At 39.6% G+C, this 15,761-nt stretch overlaps 1 protein-coding gene across 2 annotated transcripts in view; it reads right to left on the minus strand.

Moving 5' to 3' along the window:
* itga9 (integrin, alpha 9) overlaps positions 1 to 15,761 on the minus strand; it is a 371,784-nt gene that overhangs the window by 245,909 nt on the left and 110,114 nt on the right. For both annotated transcript variants that reach the window (XM_043688825.1, XM_043688826.1), the window contains one exon: positions 12,771 to 12,816. In XM_043688825.1, the coding sequence (XP_043544760.1) occupies positions 12,771 to 12,816 (46 nt within the window). The remainder of the gene's footprint in view (positions 1 to 12,770; positions 12,817 to 15,761) is intronic.

Here is a 15,761-nt window from a genome sequence, read left to right on the forward strand (position 1 = left end):
CAGCACTGACTGCACTTCAATAGAAAATTTATCAGTTGTAAAGTGCTTGTGATGTCCACTGATCATGGAAAGTGCTAAATAAATGCAAATCTTTCTTTTTAGAGGGAAACAACTTTTCCTCTGGATTTTCCGATTTTCACAACCAGCAGTTGCTTTCCTGTTCTAATGATCAATTTTAAGGGAAGGATTCAAAGCAGTATCAAAAGGTGTAACATGATTCTTTTTTGTTCACTACGTCAACTAGATTCCTAGCTTACCTGAACAGAATTCCTAGGTATCAATATTTTTTATAACCTGTAAAGTATGTTAGAGAATTCCAAAGACTACAACAAAATACTCACGTTTCTATTTTTTACAATAATTTTCATGTCTTTTCAGGATTCAGCATCAGCCAAAAGAATAGACAACACAGTTCTATGTATTTACCAGAAGAGTGTAAACCAATTTTCTTCAATGTTTCAATCCATTGCTTTGAGATGTTCATTAAGCACCTTTCCCAAATTATCTAATCATCCATCAATAGAATTTTAACTTGGAGATGTGGTGACAGACTACCATTCATCACCTTAGAGGAGGTTTACTGTACCAATACACTTCTTTCAACTATGTGAAAGTTTACAATTTGTAATTATTATTGGTGGATGTTGTAAAAGTACTGATACCAAATAACTTGGCCCTCCTGCAATGACAATGAAGGATACATTATGTATTATCTTATCAGCTTTTCAGGGAATTACAAAACATTTTGGCCCCAATTAAATTCATTCGATAAAACTTAAATCTTGAACTGTAAGTATGGGTAGCAATGACTATGAAAATAATGGATGGTCATGAGAATCCATTGTAGCTGTTACTGCCTCTCAGGGAAGGCTATCAATTGTTGTTGTCTGGTCAAGCATTTGTGTGACTCTAGAACTGCAACAATGTTGAGAGTGTAGTGCTGGAAAAGTACAGCAGGTCAGGCAGCATCCGAGGAGCAGGAGAATCGACGTTTCGGGCATAAGCCCTTCATCAGGATTCCTGATGAAGGGCTTATGCCCGAAACATTGATTCTCCTGATCCTCAGATGCTGCCTGACCTGCTGTGCTTTTCCAGCAATACACTCTCGACTCTGAGCTCCAGCATCTGCAGTCCTCACTTTTTCCTAACTGCAATAATGTGGTTGTCTTCTGAAATGGCCTACCAAGTCTGTCAGTTGTACTAAACTGTGACAAAATTTCTGATAAGAACAACTTAGAGTCAGAGATGTACAGCATGGAAACCGACCCTTCGGTCCAACTCTTCCATGCTGATCAGATATCCTAAATTAGTCGAGTCCCACTTGCCAGCACTTGGCCCATATCCATCTAAACCCTTCCTATTCATATACCCATCCAGATGCATTTTAAATGTTATAATAATACAACCCCCACTACTTCTACACAGCTCATTGCATACACGCACCACCCTCTATGTGAAAAGGTTGCCCCTCAGGTTTCTTTTGAATTGTTCCCCTCTCACCTTAAACCTATGCTGGAAATGTGTTGCTGGAAAAGCGCAGCAGGTCAGGCAGCATCCAGGGAACAGGAGAATCGACGTTTCGGGCATAAGCCCTTCTTCAGGAATGAGGAATGAGGAGATTCCTCATTCCTGAAGAAGGGCTTATGCCCGAAACGTCGATTCTCCTGTTCCCTGGATGCTGCCTGACCTGCTGCGCTTTTCCAGCAACACATTTCCAGCTCTGATCTCCAGCATCTGCAGACCTCACTTTCTCCTTAAACCTATGCTGTCCAGTTCTGGACTCCCCCATCCCTGGGAAAAGACCTTGTCTATTTATCCTATCCACGTCCCTCATGGTTTTATAAACCTCTACAAGATCACCCCTCTGACACTCCAGGGAAAATAGGCCCAACCTGTTCAGTCTCCCTCTATAGATCAAACCCTCCAACCCTGGCAACATCCTTATAAATCTTTTCTGAACCCTTTCAAGTTTCACAACATCCTTCCTATTGAAGGGAGATCAGAATTGCACACAGTTTACCAAAAGTTGATGAATCACTAGGCACAGGACATAACAAAAGTGCATTCTGCCCAATGAACTTTACAAATTTCACCTCACCAGGTGACTTGTAACAAAATTGAAAAAGCTGCCACCCAGATTAGCGCAGTTTAGTCATACTCTCAGAATAATATCACGCATCCAACAGGCCAATTTCTTGATTTGTATCTGTCGATACACCCAGTCTAGTTGTACACAGTCCAGGAGGTGGTGACTAGGGAGTCTTCAAATTGTCAACATTGCACCGATACTCATGAAGTTTCATATCACCAAGGAAGCACGAAAAACCATTGGTGGTACAGCTGACCGCCTACCCACAGTTAATGCATTGGGGTATTCCTCAATGTCGAACACCATTTTGATGATAAGGGCCCAGTTTATATTCAGGATGAGATATTTCAACATATCATCATGAATGGCCCAGCAGCTGCATTACTGACTAAATCCTGAAGGACATATCTGCCATAATGGGTCTGTGGAAAAGAACTAACAAGAGAAACAAAACTTTGCCAGCTGTAACTCAGTTGTTAGCAATCTCACCTTTGGCTCAGAAACCTGTAGATTTAAATCATATTTAGCATTTGAGCACAAAAAAAAAGCTAATTTTTAAATGCCAAGAAATTCTGCAACAGTTTGAGGTGTGTTTTTTTTCATACAAGCTGGTAAACTGAGGCCCAATGAAATAAATGTTAAAAGAATACCCCAGCTGATATTTATGCCTCAATCAACATCACAAAAACAGGTTATATCAGTTATAATCACATTGTTGTTTGTGGATGCTTGTGAGAGTCCAAATTTATTTTTCTTGAATGGGATGTGGGTGTCATTGGCAAAACAAGTATTTGTCGTACCTTGCCAGTCACTCTTAAAATGATTATCTTTCTTGGCCACTTCAGAGAGATGATAACAGTCAATTGCATTATTATGGACAAGGAGGTACATATAGGCCAGACCACGTAAGCACAACTGATTTTCTTCTCTAAAGATTTAGTACAAGATTATTTTTAACACAAACAAATCTGGTTATAATGGATGTCATCAGACTAGCTTGTAGTTCTAGATTGCCATAGTGAGATTTGAATCTATGTTCCCAGAACTTGGGGTTCCAGATTACTGGTTCAGCTCCATTGCCATCTGATCCAATTACTTTATCTTTGTCCTCTCAGTTAATCTATGTACATATCCTTTTACAACCTCCTTATATCCTCTTCATGATTTACTTTCCCATCTTTATTTGCATCAGCAACAAATTTGACAACTCTCTATGTCCCTTCATCCAATTCATTTATATACTATAACAAGTTGAGACCCAGCACTAATCCCTGTGGAGCACCACTTTTCCAAACAGAAAATGACACATTTATGCACACTGTTTCTTATGAACTAGTCAATCTTCTATCCTTTCTGATTTGCTAACTCCCACACTGCAAGCTTTTATTTTCACAATGACCTTTGAGGTGGAATCTTATTAGATGCCTTCTGGAAATCAGTGTACAGTACATCCACCAGTTCTCCTTAATTCATCGTATACCTACTTCCTCAAGGAACTCCAATAAACTGGTCAAACTTTATTTCCCTTTCACAAAACTATGCTGACTGCCTGATCACCTTGAATGTTTCTAAGTTATCTGCTGTAATGTCTTTAACAGTAGTCTGGAACACTTACACCATGGGAAATGTTAAGTGAACTGGATTACAGTTTCCTGCTTTGTGGTTCCCTCCCTTTTTGAATAAAGGGCTTACATTCACTATTTTCCAATTTAATGGAACCTTACCTGGTTTTGGCTCTATCACTGCATATATTTATATCAGAGACAGACTAATACTTGGTCTTTTTTAGAATCAAGGGATTTTAGGAGTGGGCAGGAAAGTGGTGTCGAAGCCAAAGATCTGTCATGATCATAAATGAATGTTGGAGCTGATTCAAAAGACCGTATGGTCTACTCTGGCTCCTATTCCTGTATTCTTACATTTTCATGTTCTTGTGCTTTTAGATGGGCTTTCTATTTGCTCTGCTAGGAACTCTTGGTACTTCATCACATGGGTTCAAAGATAGTGGTCACCAGTGAATGGGAATCAACAAAATGGATTTGCCAAGACCAACAGGCTGAGTAAGTTTCAATGAATATATGCAGTCAAAAAGAGGAAGTAATAATAGCAACAATTAGCTGTTGTTCAGTCAGTCTTTTCCAGAACACAGTTGTGCTTACACTTTTAAGTGGAATTTTCTTTCCGCCAAAAGCAATAGATACTCCTGATTTGAATCGGACTCTATGTTTCTTCCATTATGTTTACTGAATGAGCACAAGCTTCTCAGTTTCAGAATAGCTGGCACACTTGGAGCACGCCTGCAGACCCATGCTTGTCATGCCATGTCTGTATATCTTGGCGGAGCAGTATCGCAAGAACAAAGAGTAGTACAAACAGAAGTGGGCCAAGTTTTCAGAGAATCTCAGCAATGTATCAATAACACTTGGCTACTTGTCTATTTTTCTTGGCAACCCACTATCCACGACTTATGTGTTTTATTTATATAGGATTAGGTTAAGTGTTTCTTATGATAATAAACTATTTTCCAATACTTAATTTAAAGATGCTGAGATTTACTCAAAAAGACAGTGATGGAGGAAGGATTGTGCCATCACATCTGGACATGCACATGAACCATTGGAGGTTATTCATGAAAGTTACATATTTAGCTTTTGTTTTTGACATTTACCCAGATGTTAATATCTAGTCAGTTCATAAAGTCAAAATTCGTCAATTAATATTAGTTTTGCAACTTTTAATTCTGTTTATTTACTAGGTTTCACACTTGGCTCACTAATAGAGAAGGCTCACTTCTGAGAGAAGGATTCGAGTTTCAGGTCAAGGCTTGAGAACATAATCTTCTCTGAAGAATAAGAGAGTATGCATTGGGCACTGCTCGTTGAGGTGTCAAATGCTGTCTGCGTGGCAATACAGCCATTACAATCTCTCATGTGACATCAGCATAAACTACATAGCTATCTACTGAGTTGTTGTATGAAAGACCTTGCTGAATGCAATCTGCTGTTGTGTTTGCCTACAGAACAAGAGTGTCTTCATTTCAAAATGAATGCATTAGTGTTTAACAATGTGGAGATTTCTGAGAATATTAAAAATCACTGTATAAATGCAAGTTTTTTCTCCCTCGGTGTAATAATCTGTGGGACAATTGGAAACAAAGAAAAATCTAACATTGACGCTGAATTACATTCCAATCTGTAACACTCTATGACAGTGAAAAGAACAATGCATTGGCATAATGCCTTTGAAAAATCTAGTTAAAAATCGTACAACACCAGATTATAGTCCAATAGGTTTATTTGGAAGCACTGGCTTTTGGAGCACTGCTCCTGCATTAGGTAGCTGATGACAGGACAGTTACCTGATGAAGGAGCAGCACTCTGAAAGCTAGTGCTTCCAGATAAACCTGTTGGACTATAACCTGGTGTTGTATGATTTTTAACTTTGTCCACCCCAGTCCAACACCAGCTCCTCCACGCCATTTCAAAAATATGTGGTTCCCTTGGCTCCACATTATTGTACTAAAAGTGACTGAAGGAATCAAACATTGCAGTGTTAATTTATCAAGTACTAGTCACTTGCTGACACTATATCCAGGAAAGCCTTGCTTGCAACATCACTACTGCACTCTGGACGAGTTAGGCTGATAGAGAACAGATACATTTGCTCCCTAAATTAACATGATTCCAGCAGAAGTGAACAGCTTGTGAACTCTGAGGGTGCCCCAAACTTTGCTTGCTGATTTCTGACTTCACAGAAACTCTTTCAATCCAGACTCAAGTTTTCACAGTAACACTAACATTTGACCTCCCACAGTTCCAACAGTGCTATAATCTCCATAAGGTAACCATCATTCCCATTTTCCGAATGTGCAGAGAGTATGTCTGGAAAAAGTGTAGTAACTTTCATGGGCATATCTTATGGAGGAGAAGCAGTAACAAAGGGACAAAGAGAAATCAGACATGCATATCATGTCAATAGCTAAACAGAGGTGCCTTGATACCCTCTGAGCAGCTCTGTCTTTGAAATACATATTTGTATAACACTGTCAGTTTAATTCAAGTCCACAAAGCGTCTGTCTGCATTGCTAAAGTGACAATTAGATTAGATATCCTACAGTATGGAAACAGGCCCTTCGGCCCAAAAAGTCCTCACTGACCCTCCAAAGAGTCACCCTCCACTGACCCTTCCTGAAGAAGGCTTATGCCCGAAACGTCGATTCTCCTGTTTCCTGGATGCTGCCTGACCTGCTGCGCTTTTCCAGCAACACATTTTCAGCTCTGATCTCCAGCACCTGCAGACCTCACTTTCTCTCAAAGAGTAACCCACCCATACCCATTCCCCTACCCTACACTTACCCCTGACTAATGCACCTAACACTATGGGACAATTTAGCATTGCCAATTTGGATTGTGAGAGGAAACACACACACACATGGGGAGAATGTGCAAATAGCTGCCCAAGGTGGGAATTGAACCTGGGTCCCTGGTGCTGTGAGAGAGCAGTGCTAACCACTGAGCCACCATGCCACTCATAAGTTGCCCTGCTTTTGTTTTTAAGTACTTGATCTTTTCAAATATATAGTATCAGCACAGGAAATATCAGAGTGGCATCCATAATGGACAAGCAAGAAAGGCACATAGTGTGTAAACATTATCTTGCCTGCGTTGCTTAGGGCATTAAACTTTTCTGCTATTGCTATGCTGTCCTTAAAATGTGTAAGCAGTGAATACTAGGAATCAGGGCCATATCATTTGAGCAGCATATTTGCTTGCTACTTGGCCCTCCTGAATGCAATTTTTCCAGCTGAGTTTGCTGGTATCCCTGCACAAAATGCACAGCCCTTTACAGACATGAGATAATGCTGTACTGCACTGCCCCATGAGGACAGTTACCCTCTGAACTCTTAGGATTCAGACAAGATGACCTCAATGAGGATAGAAGATTATCTAAATGGATAAAATGCCATGGAATTGAATAATTCTCTGCAGACTACCACTGGCATCTCCAAGTGTTCTCGTGAATACTGTAGTATTTACAGAATCTAAGCCAGACCTTTACTTAGGTTTTCAGTCTGAAGCAGCACACTTCACTTTTAGAAATCAAATTATACAAAAATGCTTATCCAATTCATATACAAATTAACTTATCCAGAAAACTTTTATTCAAGTCTGTCTGCTAGTCAATGATTATACTTTGTGCATGAGCACAAAGGCCATTGAGGAAATTGTAAGCTATTATTTCATTATTCAGCTATCTCCCTTGATATAGAGGTGTAAGGGTAATTGTTCAGGAGTGTTTTAAGCACCATCCAACGTGATGATGTTGGTAGAACAGCTCAGGATTTCGAAAGAGTAAGAGCCATCAACGAGTCTTCCTTAAATTCTCTAATATTATTTATCATATTAACGGAACAAGTACCAAGTTGCTGTCATGCATTTTATTTAGAATAAGAGACTCTTCTCATTAGATTATAAAATGGTTTTCCTCTACCACACTAGACCAAGACCCTTTAGATCTCGATGCTAAAACAGGGTAGTAACCGAAAATCAACTTTATAGTCAGCAATAGAACAAAGAGCTCATTCAGATTAAGAACCGCAATGTGGATTTTTCATACAATATCATCCACTCAATCATTAAAAATTGCTGGTACTATAGAACTTACACATTGCTCCAAGAAACAAGAAGTTTATACTTTCTGTCCTGTACACATTAAGACATGAAACAGATATGAAAAAGGCACACCACGTTATACAGCATGAGAAGAGGGTGCTGATTAGTTGGGCCATTACTGGCATTGAGACGCAACAGAAACAGCTACCTGTCAATCTTAATTCTCAGGCCAGGTTGGTAGATTCTGGTTGGGCAAAGTGTTACCATGGCAAAACAGCAAGGATTGACTGTCTCTACGACCTGTCTTTTTGAAAAAGGTGTATTGTATCCACAAATTCCTTCTGCCTGCATAAAAAAGGGTCCTGTGTATTATATTACATTGATGAAATAGCGTTGATGTTGTTTGTCTAGTAATGTAGTAAATGCTCAGGGGATCCAAATCTTATAAGGCAGCTGGTGGAATTTAAAGTCAATGAATGAATAAATCTGGATTAAAAGCTAGACTCAGTTACGGTCACCATGAAACCATCAGATTGCCATAAAAACCCAACTTGTCCACAAATGTCCTTTAGAGAATGAAATCTGCTGTCCTTACCCTATCTGACCTACACGCAAATCCAGAATTCCCTCTGAAATAGCTTAGCAAGAGCACACAGCTATACCAAGTAGCTACATGAAAGTCAAAAAGGAATTGAACTGGATAAACCAACCAGTCTCAATATGAGGTACCACTCTCCATAGTCAACTCTGCAAAGTACTCCTTATCAACATCTAGGGAGTGTGTCAAAACTGAGAGGGCTGTTCAACATAGTAACCTTTTTTTAAAGAAAACAAACCAAACCAAACACCACCATCACCCTCCCAAGTGTATGTCCCACTGGTAGGATAAACCCAATAAGAGCAAGGGGATTGTGGTTCTCAATAGTCACCCTGGGTGTCCTCAATTTTGACTACAAACCCCATGACATCACATGGCAACAGATCAAATAAAGACAAAGAAACATCTGTTGATAATCTACTCCTTCCCCTTAGCTGATGAATCAGCATTCGTCCATGTTGAACACAAATTGAAAGAAGCACTGAGGGTAACATGCACATGGAACATAATTATACTTAATAATTTGTTGGAAATAGGTGTAATGCCAGAACATTGTCAGTATAAATAACTATTCCATCAAAATAAACTATTTAACTGGTGCTATGGGCTTTATGGGAAGTCCTTGGCAGACAGCATAGCAGATGACCAGGAAAAACGGATCAAGGCCAGTAAAGAGTTTCCTGACACATTGATTAGTGAATAGAAGATTCCAGTCACTGCATACAGAGATACACACTCTGTAGTGTCAATGCTTTCATCCTCTAGTATCAGTAAACTGCTCTCTCCTATCACAGGTCATATGCTTTTCTTCTCAATTCTGCTTAACCACCATATCTAAACTGTTGCTTCTTAATAAACTACCTTAACATCACTCATGAGTTCTCAACCTTGTATTTTGGCTAATCCATTTCCCCTGAACTGGATTCCTGTGCAAAACTTCAGTAAGGGTAGTAGAAACAAGGCTCCCTTAATAAATTCATGGTAAGTGTCCTTAATTATTCTACATATTTCAAAGTGATGATTATTATCATCCTCAATATTGTTTCCAAAACGTTTTTAAGGTGACAGCTTGGTCTCTTTCTCCCTTTTTTTAAAAAAAATGATAGCTCATACTCAGACTTCTAATTCTTCTACACCATACCTGTAACTAGATAGGACTGAAGCAAAAACAGAAATTGCTGGAAAAACTCAGCAGGTCTGGCAGCATCTGTGGAGAGAAAGCAAATCAACATTTCGGGTCCAGTGAGCCTACTTCAGAACAGATTGATGTATGACAGGCAGAACCTCTGCTCATTCCTTCTTTACATATTCTTAAACAATCTGCAAGTATTTAATTCAAGCATAATGATTTAAGTACTTTCAATAATGATAATTATTCCTCTATCAGTAATGGCATTCTGTCCAATATCCCTTTGTACTTAACTAGAATGTCTTCATCCTGCATCATTCCCCTCTGTTGTGAAGACAGATGCAAGGTATTCATTAAGAACCATACCTACTTCTTCCACCAGTCACATGCAGGGTACCTTTTAGATTTTCATTAGGCCCTACCGTTTGTTTAGTCACCCCCTTGCTCTTTATGTATTTATAAATGTCTTTAGTTTTATTCTTGCCAATAGATTTTCATATTCTCTCCTTTTCTTCCTCAGTATCTTTGTAATTTTACCTTGCTCATTCTACAACGTATTCTGCGGTACTGCATTTTCAGCATCTGGCATAAGCGTTATCCAATCTTGTATTGCTGTTGACCATTCAAGGAGGTTCTCGAATTGGGTGCACTGCTCTTTCCTTTATGTGAACACTTTCTTTTAAAAATTACATCCTTCCCTTGAATATGTTTCTCTTCATTTCCCTTCAAGTTACTGTTTCCAGCCCTGATTCACAAATCACATCACAGCTTAGTAAAACTGACCTTTTCTCAATTAGTACTCTCACTTCTGGTCTTACCATTTTTTAAAAATTATATTAAATCTACCTGTACTATAAACATGCAAAGGATCTCCTCTGATATTCATTCCAAAAGCTCAGTTTTATTTACTAAATTAAGTCCAGGACCACCAACTCTCCATCAAGCCTTCTAAGCACTGGCTATGTAAGTACTTATGAATGTATTTTAAAGAATCCTGTGCCTCTATTCCTTCTATTTATCCTATCCTTACTCAGCTAGGAGAAATTGCCTACTGTTACTGTCTTGTTGTTTCTGCCAATTGTCAAAAGTTGACCTAAATTTTGTTCTTTTATCTCTGACTATTTGGGGATCAATAAAATGCTTCCAGTAATGTCATTGCCCTATTTTTGTTTTTCAGTTATACTCATGTGGCCTCATTTGATGATCCTTCCAGCATATCATCCTACCATCTGCTCTTGTTCTTCTTTCAATAGTGACCCAATATCCACCCGAGAGAACGGATAGGTCATCACCTTAACAACTCAAAATGAAAGACAGCACCACCAAAAATACTGCACTTTCTCAGTACCTGACATCAGTGTGTCAGGCTGGATAATACACTGCAGACCTGGGACGGAGCTTAAACTTTCAAATTTCTAGTTCAGGAGGTCTCCTGTCAACTGCGCCAAGGCCAACACCGAAACATTTATTTTAAACTTTGCACATACTCTTACCCTCCGTGTTGAATTATACAATTAACAATATTGGACTTTTATTCAGATAGATTTACTTTTTAAGAGTTTTTTTTCTCTGAAAAGCATCAAGTTGAAGAATTACAAAGATTCTTTGCATATCCACAGCATAAATCAATCATACTGGCACTGGTTTAGCTGTGCTGTTTTGAAGTCTGCATATACCTTGACTGATTTCATAAAGAAGTTCACAGAATAGTTACAGCACAGGAGAATGCACAAACACATTGCCAAATTCAAAAACATGCCAAAAACACTGCAGAGTGCTTCCAAGCACTTTAGAATGGAAAAAGTCAAAAATCATCCTACCTGCAATTTAGGTGCCTGGTCATTTAAAGAAGGCTAGTGCAGAGCTTATCTTGCATCTCTGCACTTGAATGTAGGTTAATGAAGGTACACATTGCCTTTTTATTATTCTTTAATAAGATATGGGCACTACTGGTAAAGCCAATACTGTTGGCAATGCCAATTTGCTGTTGAAAAGATGGTGGTGAGCAATTTTCTTTAACCACTGGTTTTGATCTGGTGCAGATGCAGGTATATTCTCAGTATTGTTGGAAAGGAAGTTCCATGACTAAAAAATAACAGTGATGGAACTGCAATATAATTCCAAGTATGGATGGAATGTTGCTTAAAGGGGATCTTGCAGGTGGTTTTGTTCTATGTGTCTACTGCTCTTGCCTTTCTAGGTGGTACAGGTCAAGGGTTTTGAAGGTTATTTGAGGAACCTTCAAAAGTTATTGCATTGTATTTTGCAGACTGCACACATTGTTGCCATGGAGGGAACAAATACGTAAGGTGGTGATTTTGAACTTCTTCAGTATTGCCTGAGCTGTACTCATCCATTCAAGTGGAGGGTATTTCATGAATAACCTAATTTGTGCCTTAAAGATGATAAGTAAGTGTTAGGGAGTCAGGACATGAGTGAAATGCCACAGATTTCCCAGCCTCTGTCCTGCTCTTGTAGCCACTGTACTTATGTGGTTGATCCAATTGTGTGTCTGGTCAATGGTATCCGACAAGGTTTTGATGGTTGGGGGGAAGGGGGTGGGCATTCAGCGATAGTAATGATATTGATAATCAAGGATGATTGGTTGATTGTTTCTTGTTGGAAATGCTTATTGTCTGGTATATGTGAAATCTGTGAAGTGAATTGCCACTCATCAGTCCAAGTCTGAATGCTGCTCAGGTCTTACTCAGTATTCAGTTTGAGAGGTATAAAGGGTATTAAACACTGCAATGTCATCAAAAAACATACCCACTTCTGGCCTTATTTTGATTTGAAAGTCATTGGTGAAGCAGCTGAAGATAGCTGGACTTAAGACACAACCCTGAGGAACTCCTGCAGCTATGTCCTGGAGTTAAGATGACTGTTCTCCATCAACCACATTGAAATTCTGGGTGCTAAGTATGATCACTGCCTGTACATTCTCCACATTGAGGATACTGCATCTCTTCAGCAGTTGAGTGGTGACACATTATCTGGCACACGCAAGGTGGCCCTGCTCTGCACCCTTCTAAAATAATGCTTGAGGGGACAGGCATACTGAGCCTCTGTAGTTCTATTACAAATGACACTACATGAGGTAATGTCTCACAAAAAGTAGAAAATATACAGTAAGTACATGAATTTCTGTCAAGAACGGGAAGCATTTTGATTGTAGCTCCCATGAAAGATTACTCGGCCAAACAACTGATATCGGAAACATTAAAGTCAATTCTTCAAATGACCTGCTGCACATTTTCAACTTTTTTTCAGATATCCAACATTTTCATTTCATTTTGTACAAAAAAAACCTAGTTTTAAAGATAGAAAATAAATAGTTCTTACCTCAATAGGACCACACTGTCTGACATGAAGGCACCAATGGTTACATCTGGAAGAAAAAAAAAGACATGTTGATAATTTACCAACCCAGTACTCTTTCTCATCATGAGAACTTCACATTTTTGCAGTAAGGCATTTTTCTTTAACCACTAAATCACTCGAGTGGCATTGTTTTGATAACTTTTCATGTTTTTCACGCAAAGGACATCTTGATCACACTCAATCCGGAGGATGGTAACTTAGTCCAGGTCACCAGCACTGTTTTGAAAAAGATATTTCTCCACCTCCTGATGCTGCCTGGCTTGCTGTGTTCTTCCAGTCTCCTGCTCGTCTACCTTGAAAAAGATAAAATACAGGTTCACCGTAATGAGAACAGGGCATGAAGGGTTAAATTATCCAGACTGATTGTATAACCATGGCTTGTATTTCTATGAGTTGGGAACTTTTAGGAATCATTGAAATTATGATAGGAAACCAAAAGAAATGCAGGTGCTGGAAATCTAAAACAAAAACAGAAATGGCTGGAAAATCTCAGTGGATTTGGCAGCATCTGTAGACAGAAACCAAAGTGAATGTTTAGGATCCAGTGACCCCTCTTCAGAACAGATTCAGAAATGATTTGATAGAATAGATACAGAGAAACTATTTCTAACTGATGGAGGAATCCAGGTTAATGGACATTATCTCTTAAAAATGGAGAGTTCAATCAGTTGGAAAACACAAGGCATCTGATAAGCATCTGGAATCCTCTACTTCAAAAGAACTGGGGTGGTTGGGACTGGGGAAATTTAAGACAAGTTTGTACAGCTGAAATCTCCAACTTGTTGTTCCCTCCAGTTCCTTATGATACTGATATGTTATGGATATGGGATGACTGAAGGTTAGTACCAGGGATTCTCAACAAAGAGTGATCCTGACACCATCCAGACATGAAGGGTGGTGATAGCCTTAGCAGTATTTTCCACAAGTGATGCAGAGAAAATCAGGGGCAAGATGAGGACAACAAAAAGTGTTGGAGATCACAGCGGGTCAGGCAGCATCCATGGAGAGACAGCAAGCTAACATTTTGAGTTTAGATGACTCTTCAGAGCTGGTGAAGTAGAGATCTACAGCAGCTCTTCCCATCCCACATCCTGCAAGGATTCTATCCCATTCTCTGTTTTTTTTAACCCATGTTGTATCTGTTTGGATGATGCCACCTTTCAAAACAGCGCTGGTGACATTGCTTCCATCTTCTATAACCATGGTTTCCTACTCACTGTGGTTGACAGGGCCCTCAACTGCATCCGACCTATCACCCATGCACCTGTTCTTGCCCCGTCCCATCACTCAACAGTGTGATCAGGCCCCCCATGTTCTCATTTTCATCCCACCAGCCTCTGCATTCAAAAGTATCGTTCTCCGCCATTTCAGACAACCGCAGCAGAACGCCACCACCAAACACCTCTTCCCTTCACTCTCCCTGTCTGCATTTCACCAGGATCGGGACACCCTAGTCCATTCCTCGACCATTAAATCCAACCGCTACTTTCCATAGCAACTTCCCATGTAACCACAGAAGGTACAACACCTGCCCCTTCACCTCCCCACTACTCACCATTCAAGATCTTTCCAGGTGAAGCCGCATTTCACCTGTACCTCCTCCAATCTTGTGTATTGTATTCACTGCACCCAATGTGGCCTACTACTCTGCATTGAAGAAACCAAACGCAGATGGGGTGATCGCTTTACGGAATACCTCTGACCTTCTCGAAGCCAGTCATTTAATACAGCGGCCTGCTTGCGTGCCCACTTGTCTGTCCTCAACATACTGCAATCACAGCACAAACTGAAAGGGCAACAACTAGGTGCTTTACAAACTTCAAATTGTGAACCCATTCCTTCCCTTTCTTTTAGCTTAGCTTGTTCTGTTCTCTTCCAATCATGTCCCTTCTCCTCTTCCAGTGGGACTTCCCCATCTGGCAGTTTGGCACACCATTGTTCTGCCATTCTCACATTCCAATCACATAATCTAAACTATCAACATCCTTTCTGCCCCAGCAGTCCAACCCCAGGCCCCCAAGCTCCCCGCCCCATTGCGTAAATGCTGCCCCCTCCAAACTCCAGATCTAATGAAGAGTAATTTAGACATGAAACGTTAGCTTGCTTTCACTCCATGGATGCTGCCTGACCCGCTGTGATCTCCGGATTTTTTTTGGTTTCAGTACAGATTCCAGCATTTCCAGTAATTTGCTCCTCAATGTAAGGACACTTTTTTTTGGATGCGTACTTGTATCTAGTTAAGATTGATAGTTACTTGTTAGAAAATAGTGGGAAGCCGAGAATGACTAGGGGCTTATGCAATAGTCATGGTGTCCCCACGTTTCAAACAAAAGGTCCTGGTTCAAGACTTGCCATAAAGTATGATGACCACATGTCCAAACAGATTGATTCACAAAAAGAAAATACAGAGATGCCTGAAAAAGGTGTATAATTTAGAAAAAGGGAGGGAGTCATGTGGAATGTACAATATTAATGTCTCAAAAATTATTGAAGTACCAATAATTTCAGGTCATGTAGATCAGGTACAGTCTTCCCAAAACATCATTGAAGTTTCACTTAATGATTACACAAGTGACTGAAAAAAAGAATTGACAGACTCTGTGCAAAGTTGAATTTCACCATAATTTCTCTGCAGATTAACAAATCACTCAAGCAGTTGTATGGTCTTAGCCTGTAACCTAATCAAAGCGGTCCAATGATTCAAGCATCTAAGTTTATTTCACCTACTTTTTGGCCCATATCAGGTGAGCTGCAAATCTTAAATCCATGGAAATATGTCCATCAACTCAACATTTTACCCATTAAACTTAATACACATACAATCACAGAGAGGGAAAGGACAAAACATTTGCATTTATATAGTGTCTTTCACAACCACCAAACATCCCAAAGCTCTTTATAGCCAATGAGTGGTAATTGGCCATAGTCCAGGAGACACAGAAATCTCTCTAT

This window comes from Chiloscyllium plagiosum, chromosome 4, assembly GCF_004010195.1.
Source record: "Chiloscyllium plagiosum isolate BGI_BamShark_2017 chromosome 4, ASM401019v2, whole genome shotgun sequence".
Taxonomy (NCBI): domain Eukaryota; kingdom Metazoa; phylum Chordata; class Chondrichthyes; order Orectolobiformes; family Hemiscylliidae; genus Chiloscyllium; species Chiloscyllium plagiosum.